Source organism: Candoia aspera, chromosome 1, assembly GCF_035149785.1.
Source record: "Candoia aspera isolate rCanAsp1 chromosome 1, rCanAsp1.hap2, whole genome shotgun sequence".
Classification (NCBI taxonomy): Eukaryota; Metazoa; Chordata; class Lepidosauria; order Squamata; family Boidae; genus Candoia; species Candoia aspera.
Window position 1 is genome coordinate 31,286,592 of NC_086153.1, and position 19,602 is coordinate 31,306,193.

Below are 19,602 nucleotides of genomic sequence, written 5' to 3' on the forward strand. Positions count from 1 at the left end.
TGTTTATTCGTTTAGTCGCTTCCGACTCTTCGTGACTTCATGGACCAGCCCACGCCAGAGCTTCCTGTCGGTCGTCAACACCCCCAGCTCCCCCAGGGATGAGTCCGTCACCTCTAGAATATCATCCATCCATCTTGCCCTTGGTCGGCCCCTCTTCCTTTTGCCTTCCACTCTCCCTAGCATCAGCATCTTCTCCAGGGTGTCCTGTCTTCTCATTATGTGGCCAAAGTATTTCAGTTTTGCCTTTAATATCATTCCCTCAAGTGAGCAGTCTGGCTTTATTTCCTGGAGGATGGACTGGTTGGATCTTCTGGCAGTCCAAGGCACTCTCAGAATTTTCCTCCAACACCACAGTTCAAAAGCATCGATCTTCCTTCGCTCAGCCTTCCTTATGGTCCAGCTCTCACAGCCATATGTTACTACAGGGAACACCATTGCTTTAACTATGCGGGCCTTTGTTGTCAGTGTGATGTCTCTGCTCTTAACTATTTTATCGAGATTTGTCATTGCTCTTCTCCCAAGGATTAAGCGTCTTCTGATTTCCTGACTGCAGTCAGCATCTGCAGTAATCTTTGCACCTAGGAATACAAAGTCTTTCACTGCTTCTACATTTTCTCCTTCTATTTGCCAGTTATCAATCAAGCTGGTTGCCATAATCTTGGTTTTTTTGAGGTTTAGCTGCAAGCCAGCTTTTGCACTTTCTTCTTTCACCTTCATCATAAGGCTCCTCAGTTCCTCTTCGCTTTCAGCCATCAAAGTGGTATCATCTGCATATCTGAGATTGTTAATGTTTCTTCCAGAAATTTTAACTCCAGCCTTGGATTCCTCAAGCCCAGCTTGTCGCATGATGTGTTCTGCATACAAGTTGAATAGGTAGGGTGAGAGTATACAGCCCTGCCGTACTCCTTTCCCAATCTTAAACCAGTCCGTTCCGTGGTCTGTTCTTACTGTTGCTACTTGGTCGTTATACAGATTCTTCAGGAGGCAGACAAGATGACTTGGTATCCCCATACCGCTAGGAACTTGCCACAATTTGTTATGGTCCACACAGTCAAAGGCTTTAGAATAGTCAATAAAACAGAAATAGATGTTTTTCTGAAACTCCCTGGCTTTTTCCATTATCCAGCGGATATTGGCAATTTGGTCTCTAGTTCCTCTGCCTTTTCTAAACCCAGCTTGTACATCTGGCAATTCTCGCTCCATGAATTGCTGAAGTCTACCTTGCAGGATCTTGAGCATTACCTTACTGGCATGTGAAATGAGTGCCACTGTTCGATAGTTTGAACATTCTTTAGTGTTTCCCTTTTTTGGTATGGGAATATAAGTTGATTTTTTCCAATCTGATGGCCATTCTTGTGTTTTCCAAATTTGCTGGCATATAGCATGCATTACCTTGACAGCATCATCTTGCAAGATTTTGAACAGTTCAGCTGGGATGCTGTCGTCTCCTGCTGCCTTGTTATTAGCAATGCTTCTTAAGGCCCACTCAACCTCACTCTTCAGGATGTCTGGCTCTAGCTCACTGACCACACCGTCAAAGCTATCTCCGATATTGTTATCCTTCCTATACAGGTCTTCTGTATATTCTTGCCACCTTTTCTTGATCTCTTCTTCTTCTGTTAGGTCCTTGCCATCTTTGTTTTTGATCATACCCATTTTTGCCTGGAATTTACCTCCAATGTTTCTAATTTTCTGGAAGAGGTCTCTTGTCCTTCCTATTCTATTGTCATCTTCCACTTCCGCGCATTGCTTGTTTAAAAATAATTCCTTATCTCTTCTGGCTAACCTCTGGAATTTTGCATTTAATTGGGCATATCTCCCCCTATCACTGTTGCCTTTTGCTTTCCTTCTTTCTTGGGCTACTTCTAGTGTCTCAGCAGACAGCCATTTTGCCTTCTTGGTTTTCTCTTTCTTTGGGATGTATTTTGTTGCCGCCTCCTGAACAATGCTGCCAACTTCTGTCCATAATTCTTCCGGGACCCTATCTACTAAGTCCAGTCCCTTAAATCGATTCCTCACCTCCACTGCATATTCCTTAGGAATATTAGTGAGCTCATATCTAGCTGATCTGTGGGTCTTCCGTAATCTCTTGAGTCTGATCCTAAATTGTGCAAGAAGAAGTTCGTGATCTGAACTACAGTCAGCTCCAGGCCTTGTTTTTACCGACTGTACAGATGTCCGCCACCTTTGGCTGCAAAGGATGTAATCAATCTGATTTCGGTGTTGTCCATCTGGTGAAGTCCATGTATAAAGTCGTCTCTTAGGTTGTTGGAAGAGAGTGTTTGTTATGCAGAGCGAATTGTCTTGGCAAAATTCTATCAGCCTATGTCCTGCTTCATTTTGTTCTCCCAGGCCATACTTACCTGTAATTCGAGGTGTCATTTGACTGCCCACCTTAGCATTCCAGTCTCCCGTGATGAAAATAACATCTCTTTTAGGCGTGCTGTCCAGTAGGTGCTGCAGATCCTCATAGAACTGCTCTACTTCAGCTTCTTCAGCATTTGTGGTTGGGGCGTATATTTGGATCACTGTGATGTTAGATGGCTTGCCCTGAATTCGAATTGAGATCATTCTGTCGTTTTTTGGGTTGTATCCAAGCACTGCTTTAGCCACTTGACTATTAATTATGAAGGCTACTCCATTTCTTCTGTGGTCCTCTTGTCCACAGTAGTAGATCTGGTGGTCATTTGATGTGAAGTGGCCCATTCCAGTCCATTTCAGTTCACTGACGCCCAGGATGTCTATCTTTAATCTTGACATCTCACCAATAACCACATCCAATTTGCCCTGGCTCATAGATCTTACATTCCAGGTTCCAATGGTGTGTTGATCCTTAGAACATCGGATTCGCCGTTCACCACCAGCACCGTCGGCCGCTAGCCGTCCTTTCGGCTTTGAGCTAGCTGCGTCATCACGTCTGGGGCTAGTTGAGCTCATCCTCTGTTCCTCCCCAGTAGCATTTTGACCATCTTCCGACCTGGGGGTCTCATCTTCCGATGGTATACCGACATATCTCTGGTTGTACTGATCCATTTAGTTTTCACGGCAAGAATACTGGGGTGGGTTGCCATTACCTTCCCCAGGGATCGCATTTAGTCTGACCTCTCTGTCATGACCTTCCCGTCTTGGGTGGCCCTTCACGGTTTAGCTCATGGCATCCTTGAGGTGCTCAAGCTCCAGCACCACGACAAGGTAACGATCCTTTGCTGAAGATGCTTCTTACTACTTGCATGTAAAAAACCCTAGCATGTGAGAAAGAAGGTGAATATTCTATTTCTTCTATGTCTGGATTTTTTTTCTTTTTTATACAAAAATTTATATTTAAACTGTACCACCTTAGTGAAACCCAAGCTGCAGTCTGTACGCACCGTATATGGATGTTGATGGTAAAGAAATATGTATCTCCCATCTCCTTCCTGATGTTTGGTGATACTTAAAGTTGCTTTCATTTCCACTAGGCTCTTCTCTTCTGTCTATCTGCTGAAAGTAAAAAGATGTAAAATCATGCTAATAGTTTTTGGTGCTAAACTGGCTGCTGTCCACTAAATTTTTAAGGAACAGAAAATAATTCTCATCACTCCTGAGCTTTTGAAGTTCCCTCGAGACCTGGTTATGCCAGCAGGCCTGGGGACCCTAGGGGACGGGTGATCTAGTGAGGTGGCTCCATTATTAACATTCCTTCACCTGTAATTTTCTTTTCTGTTTTTATAGCTTTTAATAAAATTATATTATATAATGATTTTAGGAATATATATTTATTGTTTTATTGCATTGTTGTACACTGCCCAGAGTCACTCTCATGAGATGGGCAGCCATATAAATAATTTTTATTTTATTTTTTTTGGTTCTGTTAATCTCTAGAAAAGTTTCCAGAGGCTGACTCTTACGAAATAATGGAATCATTTAATGTTGTTGCCAAGAAAATCTTTAGAAATCTTGTCCTGAACGAATACCGAAGGTAAATGTGGAATTTTAATTAAGTGGATTTATTTTCAAATAATGCTACTGGAAGACAAAGTGCAGGTTACTTTTTGAAACAGCTCATGCCTTGTACATGAGCTGGTAAGCATACAGATCCCTTAGGGAGAGAACATGTGCATGATGAACCACAGAAAAAACTGTGTTTGTCTGACTGTCTTTTGGAAGTGATGCTTGATTAGAAACTTAAAAAACAGGTATCAGTGGATTGATTTGGTCTGAGCTATTAGCAACCTATTTTAGTTGGACCTATAGTTGAATATTACACCAGTATGTGCACATCAGATAGGACTAGAAGTAGGAGGTGCTGTAATAACGCTGCTTCCCCACTCTATGCCCGCTCTGACCATAAGAGGTAACACTGCTATTGGATGTAAATCAAAGGATGCATTATGTATTGGAGTTCAAGTGAAATAAGACGTTGGAAAGAAAAGTTACTCCTTTTTAACTTTATTTTCCTAGATGTGATGGTAGAGACTTGACTACACTTAGAAATATCACTTGTGAAGTGGACTTGTTCAAAACTTTGCATGGTTCAGCTTTATTTCAAAGGGGGCAAACACAGGTATTCACTTCTCTTGTTGTTTTTGAATATTATAAATGGATTTAGAATTTGCTTAATGTCCTGGGAGCTTTTTTTTTTTTTTTTTAAATTAGGTATTTATTTCTGTCTGTTGGGTTGGCTGATATCCTGATTAAAGCTTTAAAAGGGGGATATCAGTGGCATCATTCAAGCTTTATATGTAAAAGTTCCCACGTTTAATGCCTTAACATCATTTGAAAAGTCTCTCATACCTAGGGACTCAGGAAGATCTATGCATGGGTCCTTTATGTGTTATTGTGATAGGTACTGATAGATATGACTGGACTGGTAAGCTTTACATGCTTTTTCTCACATACACTGCACATTCTTGCAAGACGTCTGTGCAAGCAGCATTCAGCTAGCTAAAGTGTGTAAACAGAGCTTCAGCTCCCTCCACACTACTGCCTTCCGAGAAATGTAACCAATTACTTTATGACCTAACTGCTTTATAGTTCAGAAATTGAGGTGGCTACCCTATTATTAACATCTGTTTGTCTAATATTTCTTCTCTTTTAGCTTGTTTTTTACAATTTTAAATGTTTTTAATACTACTAATAATAACAATTGTTGGTATTTATTCATTGTTTTTAGCCTTGCTGTCTGCCACCCAGAGTCACTTGTTTGTGAGATGGGTGGCTATATAAATTTTACAAATAAATAAATAAACAATCTCTCTGCCACAATAGTATTGGTTCTCTTAAAATGTCAGTGTGTCGATCCTAAAATGAATTTGCTACCAGATTCCCCAAAGAGTTAATCAAGGACTTTAAGTAAAACGTAACTGGCGACATCCCACAGCTAGCACAACCATGATCATTTTCTTGTCTCTTTGGATCCTGTTTCCCCTCTGAATACCTGTGCTGGTTAGATTGATCCCTTGTATCATCTTCCCCTTCAGTATCTTGAATCTCCCAGGAACCTGCATATCTTTAGCAGTCCAATCTTTGTTTGCTAGTCATTTTCTCCTTCCCCTTCCCTCTGACTCCGACCAATTCCTGCTAGCTCCTTAGTCCATTTCAACTCCCTCTTCCCTTGAAGATCTATTTGTGTATGTGTGAAAGAAAAACCTTACCTGTTTCTTCTCTCAGCTTTTTCCCAGGCTCAGGTTATCAGTCCCAGATATAATCTGTATGTTTGGCAGATTACACGACAGGTTGGCAGACAATGTCCACTTTCTCCATTTTGTCACAGTGCTTGATCCACAAGGTTAGGTTCTCCCATTTATTTCAGTGAAATATATTTAAGCTTGTGCTTGATGTTTTGGGAAATTAGTGGCTATTCAAAATGTTTTGATTTAGATCCTAAAAGTATACAAATTGAAATAAACAAAAATTACTTTGTTGTAAATATTTGTATGAATAAAAATATGTGACATCGAAAGCAGGATCTTTTGTATTTTTTTATAAAGAAAGAAGCCAATACAATATCAGGGAAGTGGTTCTTGGGCTCTTAGTGTCTTTTGTAACATTATCTGTGTGTTGAGAAGAGTTTGACAATATGTGTTTGATGTTCTAAGCTATTGGCTATAGCTCAGTGGAGAATAGACATATCTTCATAGTACAGCACATGCTTCACAAGCTTGTATTCGAAAGGTCCAGGATTCACCCCTGGCTGGGAACAATAAAACTAAACAAAAACTAGAATTATTTGTAATAATTTTGCACAACATTGAGCTCAGTAGACTGGTGGTATGATTTAAAATAAAACAGCTTCTGAAGAAGCCAAGAGCTATGCAGGCAAAGTATTCAAGCATATTGTTCAGAGTCTTTTTCCACATTGTCAGTTCTTTACTGTACCAAAGAACAAGCAATACACTATACTGAGGAAGAGGGCAATACTTCTTGAAAAGGGAATGATCTTCCAGTATTCAACTAATATCCTCTTTTATTTTCAGGGGTGCAGAATTTGGATATTTGTTGTTTATTCATTTAGTCGCTTCCAACTCTTCGTGACTTCATGGACCAGCCCACGCCAGAGCTTCCTGTTGGTTGTCAACACCCCCAGCTCCCCCAGGGACAAGTCCGTCACCTCTAGAATATCATCCATCCATTTTGCCCTTGGTCGGCCCCTCTTCCTTTTGCCCTCCACTCTCCCTAGCATCAGCATCTTCTCCAGGGTGTCCTGTCTTCTCATTATGTGGCCAAAGTATTTCAGTCTTGCCTTTAATATCATTCCCTCAAGTGAGCAGTCTGGCTTTCTTTCCTGGAGGATGGACTGGTTTGATCTTCTTGCAGTCCAAGGCACTCTCAGAATTTTCCTCCAACACCACAGTTCCAAAGCATCAATCTTCCTTCTCTCAGCCTTCCTTATGGTCCAGCTCTCACAGCCATATGTTACTACGGGGAACACCATTGCTTTAACTATGCGGACTTTTGTTGTCAGTGTGATGCCTCTGCTCTTAACTATTTTATCGAGATTTGTCATTGCTCTTCTCCCAAGGATTAAGTGTCTTCTGATTTCCTGACTGCAGTCAGCATCTGCAGTAATCTTTGCACCTAGAAATACAAAGTCTTTCACTGCTCCTACATTTTTTCTCTCTATTTCCCAGTTATCAATCAAGCTGGTTGCCATAATCTTGGTTTTTTTGAGGTTTAGCTGCAAGCCAGCTTTTGCACTTTCTTCTTTCACCTTCATCATAAGGCTCCTCAGTTCCTCTTCGCTTTCAGCCATCAAAGTGGTATCATCTGCATATCTGAGATTGTTAATGTTTCCTCCAGCGATTTTAACTCCAGCCTTGGATTCCTCAAGCCCAGCATGTTGCATGATGTGTTCTGCATACAAGTTGAATAGGTAGGGTGAGAGTATACAGCCCTGCCGTACTCCTTTCCCAATCTTAAACCAGTCCGTTGTTCTGTGGTCTGTTCTTACTGTTGCTATTTGGTCGTTATACAGATTCCTCAGGAGGCATACAAGATGACTTGGTATCCCCATACCACTAAGAACTTGCCACAATTTGTTATGGTCCACACAGTCAAAGGCTTTAGAATAGTCAATAAAACAGAAATAGATGTTTTTCTGAAACTCCCTGGCTTTTTCCATTATTCAGTGGATATTGGCAATTTGGTCTCTAGTTCCTCTGCCTTTTCTAAACCCAGCTTGTGCATCTGGCAATTCTCGCTCCATGAATTGCTGAAGTCTACCTTGCAGGATCTTGAGCATTACCTTACTGGCATGTGAAATGAGTGCCACTGTTCGATAGTTTGAACATTCTTTAGTGTTTCCCTTTTTCGGTATGGGGATATAAGTTGATTTTTTCCAGTCTGATGGCCATTCTTGTGTTTTCCAAATTTGCTGGCATATAGCATGCATTACCTTGACAGCATAATCTTGCAAGATTTTGAACAGTTCAGCTGGGATGCCGTTGTCTCCAGCTGCCTTGTTGTTAGCAATGCTTCTTAAGGCCCATTCAACCTCACTCTTCAGGATGTCTGGCTCTAGCTCACTGACCACACCATCAAAGCTATCCCCGATATTGTTATCCTTCCTATACAGGTCTTCTGTATATTCTTGCCACCTTTTCTTGATCTCTTCTTCTTCTGTTAGGTCCTTGCCATCTTTGTTTTTGATCATACCCATTTTTGCCTGGAATTTACCTCCAATGTTTCTAATTTTCTGGAAGAGGTCTCTTGTCCTTCCTATTCTATTGTCTTCTTCCACTTCCACGTATTGTTTGTTTAAAAATAATTCCTTATCTCTTCTGGGTAACCTCTGGAATTTTGCATTTAATTGGGCATATCTCCCCCTATCACTGTTGCCTTTTGCTTTCCTTCTTTCTTGGGGTATTTCTAGTGTCTCAGCAGACAGCCATTTTGCCTTCTTGGTTTTCTCTTTCTTTGGGATGTATTTTGTTGCCGCCTCCTGAACAATGTTGCGAACTTCTGTCCAGAGTTCTTCCGGGACCCTATCTACTAAGTCCAGTCCCTTAAATCTATTCTTCACCTCCACTGCATATTCCTTAGGAATATTAGTGAGCTCATATCTAGCTGATCTGTGGGTCTTCCCTAAGCTCTTTAGTGATCCTAAATTGTGCAAGAAGAAGTTCGTGATCTGAACTACAGTCAGCTCCAGGTCTTGTTTTTACCAACTGTATAGATGTCTGCCACCTTTGGCTGCAAAGGATGTAGTCAATCTGATTTCGGTGTTGTCCATCTGGGGAAGTCCATGTATAAAGCCGTCTCTTAGGTTATAGGAAGAGAGAGTTTGTTATGCAGAGTGAGTTGTCTTGGCAAAATTCTATCAGCCTGTGTCCTGCTTCGTTTTGTTCTCCCAGGCCATGCTTACCTGTAATTCCAGGTGTCATTTGACTGCCCACCTTAGCATTCCAGTCTCCGGTGATGAAAATAACATCTCTTTTAGGAGTGTTGTCCAGTAGGTGCTGCAGATCCTCATAGAACTGCTCTACTTCAGCTTCTTCAGCATGTGTGGTTGGGGCGTATATTTGGATCACTGTGATGTTAGATGGCTTGCCCTGAATTCGAATTGAGATCATTCTATCGTTTTTTGGATTGTATCCAAGCACTGCTTTAGCCACTTGACTATTAATTATGAAGGCTACTCCATTTCTTCTGTGGTCCTCTTGTCCACAGTAGTAGATCTGGTGGTCATCTGATGTGAAGTGGCCCATTCCAGTCCATTTCAGTTCACTGACGCCCAAAATGTCTATCCTGAATCTTGATATCTCACCAATAACCACATCCAATTTGCCCTGGCTCATAGATCTTACATTCCAGGTTCCAATGTTGTGTTGATCCTTAGAACATCGGATTTGCCATTCAGCACCAGCACCGTCGGCCACTAGCCGTCCTTTCGGCTTTGAGCTAGCTGCGTCATCACGTCTGGGGCTAGTTGAGCTCATCCTCTGTTCCTCCCCAGTAGCATTTTGATCATCTTCCGACCTGGGGGTCTCATCTTCCGATGGTATACCGACATATCTCTGGTTGTACTGATCCATTTAGTTTTCACAGCAAGAATACTGGGGTGGGTTGCCATTACCTTCCCCAGGGATCGCATTTAGTCTGACCTCTCTGTCATGACCTTCCCGTCTTGGGTGGCCCTTCACGGTTTAGCTCATGGCATCATTGAGGTGCTCAAGCTCCAGCACCATGACAAGGTAACGATCCTTTGCTGAAGAGAATTTGTATATAGGGGACTAAAAAACTATACTTTGAGAAATGGGGTTCTTCTAGCTATGTTGAAATTCAGCCCTGCTTTATAGAGATGTTTGGTATACCAAGTTAAGGGGAAAAAATCTTATAATGCAAATAGTTAGTAGTATACTGTTAGTATGCAGTTAAAACAAAATTTATGAGATAGTTTTAATAGCACGCTAAGCTACTACACAAAATTTTGAAATAAGTTTGACTGCTTCTCTATAGAAATGTAAAATTATCCCAACTTTCTTTGTGCATATACAATTAGAGGGCATTGTTTTGTTTTGTATTGCTATTAAAGTTGCATTGTGTGGGATATGCATGTCAGTGAATGAAAAGGTTCCTGTGGGCGAATAGTTAAAAATAGCATTATGTGTGAATAAGACTCATTGATCTCCCGAAACTGGTAAAAAGGGTAAACATTTTTGTACTATTTTTTCTCCTTCTGAAAAATATGTTCCGTGGATTTATGCATATATTTGATTGCAACTTCTAACATACAATTTTTATACTTGCAGTATACTTTAAACAGGTATAGCTCAGAATCAGTTGAAATAATGGGGAGCATAATTTCATTGAGTTTCTGAAGTGTTTTATGTTACTGTCACTTTTATTTTATAGGGGATTTAATTTCCTTAAATAGAAATGTTTTTATAATACTCCCCTCTTTTTTTGCTAATTTTTAGGTCCTCTGTACAGTTACATTTGATTCGTTAGAATCAAATGTAAAATCTGATCTTATCACAACAGTGGTCAGGTATGTGCCATTGTATCTTCTCCTTTCAGCTTCTTTACACTGCCATCTTGTTTGGTTTAGCCTCTTGCTAGATCATTTGATTGTTATATTACTTATACAGGTAGTCCTCACTTAACCACAATTGGGACTGGCAACTCCATCTCTAAGCAACATGGCATTAAGCGCAACATCATGTGACCATGACAGACATATGACCTCATAACTTCCACTGTGATTGTTAAGTGAGACATCACATGACTGTGACTTGCAATTTTACTGCCGGCTTCTCCATGGACTCTGCTTGTCAGAAGCTGGCTGTGAAGCGTTCAAATGGTGAATGCCTGCTGGTTGCGAAATGCCTGAATGTCAATCATGTGACCCCGGTGATGCGGTAATGGTCATAAGTGCAAGGACCAGTTGTAGAGTTACTTTTTCAGTGCCAGCTAGGTTGCTAAATGGGGCAGTCATTAAGCAAGGACTACTTGTATTCAAGAAAATAGAGATGAAACATTCATTTTTTTCTAAGTGCTGAGACACATTCTGATTTCATAATTGGCCATAATTTAATGTGTTGTATTGAACTTGAAAGCTCTAAATGATTAGACCTAAATACTGGGGGGGTCATATTCCTGTAGCTAACATTTTTAGCCATTAAGATCTGCAGAAGAGGCCATTTTGAAAAGGTCCCTCTTTGTCAGAGATACATCTGTCAGGGATGCAGAAGAAGAGTTTCTTCATTCCATCCAGGCAATGAGATGCTTTCTCTAGAGAATTAAGTTTGTTCCCTAATATAGAAATAAATCTCTTTTGTCAGACTTTTAACACTTAATTGATTTTAACATTTGATTTTATGTTTTTAATTTTATGTATTGTATACTTACATTTTTTCAAAACTATTTTTGAGCTGAAGGTGGGATGGAATAAATTGAATAAGTAAAATAATAACAGATTGCAGTATCACATAGCCAAATCATAATTGGAAATAAAACTTCAGTGTTATAAAATACAATGATTGGTTTCACATATTAAACTAAATGATTATTTCGTTTTTGATTTATTAACAAATAGAAGCTTGTTTTATACATGGTACTAAGCTATGAACCAATGTTTACAGACCATGGGGGCTGGCTTTTCAGATCATGTTAATTCATAATATACTTTTGGTTTTTATTGAGGTATAGTCCCTATTTATAAACTAAGGATTATGGCTTAGTGTAGGGCAGTGATTCATGGCACTTCTATGCTTTCTTTGCAAGGTTCCTAAAAGAGAGAGAACAAATGAACGAACTTCACTTTTCTCTTTATAACTTAATGTTCCTTGATGGGCTGTACCACTCATTTCTGTGAACAGGCAAGCCTCCTTGTGAGAGTGCTCAGAACATAGTCTCAAAAGTTCAGACTGAAAATATTTGAGATGTGTATTTTGGATCTATGTATATCGCTGTACTAAAGGATAGGTGAAGAACATAATTAAAACATCAGCATTCTTTTTAAAATGGAGTAATGCTAACCCATGGCTAAATGCTGTGTATCTTCCCTCCTGCACAACTGAAAGGAGGACTTTGTCATTACTTAGTTCTGTTTCATGGAGTCCCAGGTTGGCATGTTTTACTGTTACTGAATAAGGACCGTAAACAGTAATTTAAAATCTAGCAAAGGCCATTTCTCACATTCTTCACTATCTTAAGAAAAGCCAACTAAAACATCAGCTCAGTCACAATCCTGTAAACAATATGTGCATACGTGGGCACATACACAGTTTGTATGTGTGCATAAAACAGATGTTTCATCTGTTTTTGTTTCTGAGAGAAGACAAAGTAGATCGTTATTAAAATGTTCATGGATGTATTCAATTATATACAGCTCATCAAGATCTACATAACACTTTATTTCTATTTTAGTGGAATAAAAGAAAAAAACTTTATGCTCCATTATGAGGTATGATTGTTTTCTTTGTTTCACTTGGTTTTTTTATTTTTTAAGTGTGCCTAATCATTAAACTTCAGTACTTGAAACTTAGGGCTGACTCCCACATTGCTTTTCTTAAAAGAAAAATCCCTTTATTTCATAAGCTTCTTTGGACCTCAAGGGAACTCTGGAGTTTTCTGTAGAAAGACCAGCTGTATCATGATAATAACACTCTGGCTGTTTTGTTCATTCTGTAATTTGCATTTGCTGGCAGTATTGTAATAATTCAGTTTTTTTTGACCTCTTAATGAGATTTTAATATTCTACTCAGCTTTGAGTACTTTTAAGGAAAAAAATAATTAATATACACTGCAAGTAACCCTGCCTCTACTAGTTCCTGAAAGGAACATAGTCTTTCCCACTTCTTGATTTCTTGGACATATTTGGTAAGCATAAAAAAACCTGCTGCCATTGCTGATATATTCAACACCACCTGTATTCTCTTGTACCACCTGCTCTCTCTGAGCAGACAAATGAAAAAGGACACTTATTCTAGTGACTTGTCGAAGTTGGCCCCTTTCCTGATTGTGTTCAGAAAGATGCTGCGTTCTAACCAGATTGGCCATCTCTGCATTTTTGTTGTTGTTGTTGTTACTTGGTTTTCATGGCCTTCATTTTAAATTGCTTTTCCTTAAGTTGTGTTAACCACTAAGACTAGTTAGATGGTGCAGGATAAATAAATAAGGAAGGAAGGAAGGTTTGTTGGACTAGTGGCACTTCCTGGGTTTCCACCTAAACAAGTCACACTGCCTGGATTCCCACCTAATGGTAAGCCATAAACCACAGTGGCTAAAAATCACACTAGCCCTGAACAAGGTAGTAGGGTTGGCCCAAGAAGTGAATGCATTGAGAGGGGCTTTGAGGGAAGTAGATTACATTTGGGCAACAGCAGTAAAAGCCATCCAGTCTAGGCATACAGAGCCAGATATGTGAACACTTAGAAGTTGCTATAGTCTCTTTTGTTTGTGAATGAAAGAGAACATTTTGTACAGCTGAAAAATGATTATTTTCATATGATCACTTCTAAAAGGACTTTTTATGAAATAACCCTTAGGTTTTTCCTAAATAGCACGATAGATAGATAGATAGATAGATAGATAGATAGATAGATAGATAGATAGATAGATAGATAGATAGTCGTTGCAGCTATAGTGAAAACTATAGAATCGACATGTTTTAAATGTGGAGCATTCAGTTCCAGGGATAATTTTTGTAATTTCAAATAGGAATTGAAAATGCAGGAAAGCCTCTTAAACTATAAAGTTATGCACAGATTTACATTCCCATCTATACAGGGTGGCAAATAGATGCATACATGTATTTATTATACTTATTTCAACTGGTGGATGTTAGATTTTTTTATCTGCAGCTTAAATATTATAATATAAACTTCTATAATATAAACATTTAGCCTGATTTCAGTGGATTTGGTATGCTTATTCTGTTTAGATTGGATTGTGAGAGCCAATATTTTTCTTCATGACTATGAGAATGAACCATTTAAAATGTGCAAGTAATTTTTATATTCTGAAGACTCTTTCAAAGTATGCATGGGGATGAACTGCCTCTGTATCTTAACATGAATACTGACTCTCGGTGTTTTAAAATGTCTTCCTTCTCTTTGTAGTTCCCTCCATTTGCAACTAATGAGATTGGCAGAGTTTCAGGTTCCAATAGGAGAGAGCTTGGTCACGGTAAGTAAACCCTAAGGCGACTCAACATTTATATTGAAGTTAAGTATTCTTTGTATTCATGACATTATTTTTACCTGTAGGTGCACTTGCAGAGAAGGCTTTGAAACCAGTGATTCCAAGTAAATTCCCTTTCACGATAAGAGTTACTTCAGAAGTATTAGAATCAAATGGTATTTGCTTTTTTAAAATATACTGTATATTTGTATGTATTTGTTTTAATCTATTGGTAACAATTTAGGATTTGGGAAAAGGGACTTGTAGCCTTTTGAAATCTCTGGTAGAGTTCTAATGAAGAGGACTGTCTTCCTTGTTTTGTGTATTTCCTCCTTATTTCAAAAAGTTGCAATGTGATTTTGTTAAAAATAGGGGTTATGAATGTTTATGGCCCTTGTACTCCATATCCTACTCTGTGTAATTTTGCTGAAGCTTTTTTGAAATTTCAGAAATGCATCAAGGTTGGGGATCACTAATATGTTACTTACATTTAGAATGACATAAGAACCTGCATCTAGGAGATACAAATCAAAAGTTGACAAATAGTTATGAATTGCCCTCATGGTACTGGGAAACTTTGTGGGGGGGGGGGGTCCCTTCAAGTCAGTCTTGACTCCTAGTGACTGCCTGGACTAGTCCCTGCAGATTTCCTGGCAAGGTTTTTCGGAAATGGTTTGCCATTGCCTGCTTCCTAGGGCTGAGAGAGTAACTGGCCCAAGGTCACCCAGCTGGCTTTGTACCTAAGGCGGGACTAGAACTCAACAGTCTCTGGTTTCGATAGAATGCCTTAACTACTACACCAAACTGGCTCTCACTGGGAAACATTCTCATTTCTAAATATATAATATTAGAAAGGTAGTGGTTAGTTGAAAAATACATTAATGTAGCTTACAATTTCTCTCCCTAGGTTCATCATCAATGGCTTCTGTTTGTGGTGGGAGTCTAGCTTTGATGGATGCAGGTATGTATTTCCTAAAGTTTATGAATGTCGTATTTTGAATTGATTTATGCAGTAGACGCCTATGAAAATAGTAAAATTGGAAATACTGGTTTAGAATAAGATAACAATATAATTCCATTTTATTCTTCATTTGTTAGCTCTAACCTTTACTATTGGATCCAGTTGTGGGCAACACACTTTGAGAAAGATTTAAGCAAACTGGAACAGGTTAGAGAAAAGCAATCAGGGTGATTAGGAATACTTACTCATTTACTGGATTTATAAGGCTGCCTAATTCAAACAATGTGACTCCTATGAAGAGAAATGGAAGAATTTAGGAAGGTTTGGCCTTAATAAGAGAACAAATCAAATATTTGAAAGGTTGTCACATAGATGAAGATCATTACCTGTACTGTTGTTCTAGACTACAGGATAAGTGTAATGAGGTATGGTTACACACATATGCCTGGGATGTAGTGGGTTGGTCCTTTTGATCTCATTGAGTAGGAGTCCCTAAACCTGCCCCACCCAATCTCTTCTGCATCCTTCCACACTCCCTAGGAGAGCCTAGTAGGTATGCTATTTTTATATACTTTGTGCCAGAGAAAAAAGTCTCTCTCTGCATTATTTCACTGGGGAAGAAGAAGGTGGCAAACTACCTGCTTTCTCTGAGTAGTTTAACAGAACATGAAAAGGTACACTAGGATTAAGGAACTCCAGGCATGTGAAATAATAAGTGCATCCCATGTGAAGTTTATTCTTTTTTTAACATATGTGGATATATCAATATTTTATCTTCGTTCAAACAATATGTAAAAGTGATATAATTGAACAAAAAAACTGAAAAATTGACTTTGCAATCCTTTATTCAACAAAGATATGCTATTTCCTTCTGTGGAAATGTGATATGCCATTTCCTTCTGTAGTGTTCCCTGAGCTTGGTTGTTTCCTTGCAGATGTTTTGTTGCCTGACTAGATAATATCTTCAGTGCTAGAAGGGAGTCGGGTTTGCTCTCTGCTTATATACAGTAGCTTGCCCTGTCAGTGTTGGTGGGGGTGTTGCTTTCTTCTTGGTAGTTCCTTGATTAGGCTGTTGTTTATTGCATGATTATATAATATAATCTAAGCTTTTTTATAACTATCTACCAGTTTCTGACATTGACTCCGAGGATTTTTCTTCCCACTCCTCCTCGCAGATTTTCTCAGATTTGTGATGTTTGTGAGGTTTTTTGCATTCAAATCATCTCACAGCATCTCAGTGGGATTTAGATCTGGATTTTGCCTTCGCCATTCCAGAATACTCCATTTCTGTTCTTTTTTCCAGCCATTCCATGGTGAATTTACTGGAATGTTTAGGGTCATTGTCATGTTGCAAGGTCTACTTTCTGTTGAACTTTAATCTTCTAACAGATGATCTCGCATTATCCTCAAGCACCCTCTGGTACAGTGAAGAATTCATAGTGGATTCTGTGATGGTGAGCTGCCCAGGCCCTGATATAGCAAAGCAGCCCCTAACCATAATATTTCCACCACCATGCTTTACAGTTGGTATCAGGTTCTTTTCGTGAAACGCTGTCTTTGATTTTCGCCAAATATGTCTTCTGGTACTTTGACCAAATAGCTATCTTTGCCTTGTTTGCCCAGAGCCCATTGTTCCAGAAGTCCTGGTCTTTGCCTAGGTGTTAGCTGTGCTTGCTAGGTGCCTAGCTGTGTAATTCCTGAACTCTAACCAAGATTGCAGTAGATTGGAGTGTGGTTCTTACCTGGTTTTTAACCAGTGCCAGATAAAGGCTCAATAGGTACAAAAGAGAAAACTGAGCTACCCCATCCGTTTTGGAAAAGCCCATGTGACTGGGGAGTTTTTCCACCCCTGATTGGTTCTTTAGAGTTTGATTTTTCTACGGTCTGTTTTTCTCTGTCCACTACCTAGATTGACCAGTTACATTTTGGTTTTACTTTACCCCTTTGTGTCTGAATGTTTGGGAGGAGGCATCTCCTCATTCACTACAATATGGAAGAATGCAAGGGTGAAAAGCAGATTTTATTTCAATGTTGGGAATTTTTTTTTCCAATGATAGAGGAGTTTATCAGTCAAACAGATTACCCCAAAGACTAATGGACTTCCCTTCTTTGTATTTGTTCATATGGAGGCTAAGGAGAAATATCTCATTGAATTCTTGCACTGAGCAGCGGGTTGGATTCTAAAGCTTAAATGGTTTCTTCCAACTGCATGATTCTATTTTTTTCTCTTAACTGCTAGGAGTTCCCATACCATCTTCTGTAGCAGGTGTTGCTATTGGTTTGATTACCAAACCAGATTCTGAAAATAATGGAGACATTGAAAATTATTGCCTACTAACAGACATTCTGGTGAGTACCCTTAAGTTTGTTTCTCAGTTTTGAGATATCTTCAATCTATAAAATGTATACTGTACTTAAATTTCCTTAAAATGATAATTTTATCACCAAAATTCAACTCTAAAAAAAACTTAAATCCATGACCATTATAAATTAATGGTGAATAAGTTCACAATAACATGTGAATTGGGAGAGACCTCTGAATTGGGAGACCTCAGTTTGAAACTCTCCCATAATATAATATAAATTCATTCATTGGCCTTAGGGAACCCACTGCTTTTCCTCCTACATTCTACCCAACTATTAAATGGAGATATTATTGGCCAACCATACATATTTAAAATACAATCTTTGTGAAGTCCTTTAAATGTTGTACAGTGATTATATAAATGTAACGTTAAATGTTAACATGAATTCTGGAGAATAATCAGTTCTTTTGCTTAGCAACCACCTAACCTTTCTTTCGTTAATACAAACTCACAACTGATGAGCTGTTGCATTGAGTATTTGGCTTATATGAGTGTTATATGTGCATGTTGACCATCTAGTCTGCAGTCTATGTAATTTCCCCTGCCTCTGACAAAACTCATATTAATTATAACATCTTGTAGCATAAATAGATTATACAACCTACTTGAAATCCTGGGAATTTTAATATTTTACAGTGGAAATCTGTTTTGCATCCTTTATTGGTTTACAGCTTAAGCTTCTGGTGTCCGTGTACTTAACTATTTAAATTAGAATAGCTTTGTTTGATTTTATTTTCCAAGGAGACCATGCATATAGTTTGGAGACATGCATTATAACAATATAAGTATAGAATTTAGTAGCAGTTCTGAAGAAAGTATCACTGCAGAATTGTGTATTCGTTTAGTCGCTTCTGACTCTTCGTGACTTCATGGACCAGCCCACGCCAGAGCTTCCTGTTGGTCGTCAACACCCCCAGCTCCCCCAGGGACGAATCCATCACCTCTAGAATATCATCTATCCATCTTGCCCTTGGTTGGCCCCTCTTCCTTTTGCCTTCCACTCTCCCTAGCATCAGCATCTTCTCCAGGGTGTCCTGTCTTCTCGTTATGTGCACAGCAGAATATTGTGTCCATATTTGGGACTGAATTGTGAATAGAACTCTTCGATCTTGTTGATCATTTCAAATGCTCTTATATTTTTACAGGGAATAGAGGATTATAATGGTGATATGGACTTCAAGATGGCTGGGACAAATAAAGGAATCACTGCCTTACAGGTATCCTCCCCAATCCTATTAATCCTCCCCACTCCTCTCCCAAAAATTGCTAGAAAATAGTCCCATTAATATAATAGCTGATGTTATATTTTATTTTTAATTTGTGCATTATTAGGCTGATATCAAAATACCAGGAATACCCTTAAAAATTGTAATGGAAGCTATTCAACAAGCTACAGGTAAGACAACCACAATTCTTGGCTTATTTTTGCTCCTTTTTTCTTTACATTTTTCATATTAACAAAGGGGTAAGTTAAAAAATCTGTAATAATGTCCAGTGTTATCTTTGGCTAGGCTCAGATTTTTGTCATATTTGGGTTGGCATTCGGTAGATTAAGTTCATAAAATATACTAAGGCTAGCATTTCGTAAGTGGTGTCACACTTTAAGAAGGGTTCAGAGAAGATAGAACAGATGTAAAGAAGGTTACAATGGTGCCCACCAGCCTTCCTCCCCTACCTGATTATTTATTTTAAAAGTAATTAGTAATAATAATAATAATAATAAATTTATATGCTGCCTGGCTTCCAGCAACTCTAGGCAGTCAAATCAATAATAATTAATTTAATAAAGAAATTACCAACCTGACAACATCTATATTTTCCAGAATTCCCCACCGCATGAAAGGGACCTATTATGCTTTTTTAGGAAATAAAAATGATGACTGGCTGCAGCCAAGTCTGTTTGCTTGAAATCATACTTGCATGCCCAGGAAAAGGACAAAGTGAACAGGAATAGTAAGACATATCTTTGGAGGAGATGGCAAACAGTGTTCTGGAAAATCAGTGCTTTACAATTAGGAATGTCCCCCATGATAATTATTTTGGAAACGGGCAAGTCCCAGTTGCAGGTTTTGTTTTTGTTTTTTTGCAAGAAAAGCCATAACATGTCCTCAAAATTCCAAGTGGGGAATTCCTATACTAAGCCAAAACCAACTAAACTGCTTTTTCTCTTAG

General features: G+C 38.8%; 1 protein-coding gene across 1 annotated transcript in view; it reads left to right on the top strand.

Annotated features, from left to right (window-relative positions):
- The window catches only part of PNPT1 (polyribonucleotide nucleotidyltransferase 1), a 43,359-nt gene that overhangs the window by 12,418 nt on the left and 11,339 nt on the right, over nt 1-19,602 (top strand). The window contains exons 12-21 of the mRNA XM_063301337.1: nt 3,862-3,958; nt 4,441-4,543; nt 10,398-10,468; nt 12,349-12,385; nt 14,043-14,109; nt 14,190-14,279; nt 15,011-15,064; nt 17,304-17,413; nt 18,576-18,647; nt 18,763-18,826. Of these exons, the coding sequence (XP_063157407.1) occupies nt 3,862-3,958; nt 4,441-4,543; nt 10,398-10,468; nt 12,349-12,385; nt 14,043-14,109; nt 14,190-14,279; nt 15,011-15,064; nt 17,304-17,413; nt 18,576-18,647; nt 18,763-18,826 (765 nt within the window). The remainder of the gene's footprint in view (nt 1-3,861; nt 3,959-4,440; nt 4,544-10,397; nt 10,469-12,348; nt 12,386-14,042; nt 14,110-14,189; nt 14,280-15,010; nt 15,065-17,303; nt 17,414-18,575; nt 18,648-18,762; nt 18,827-19,602) is intronic.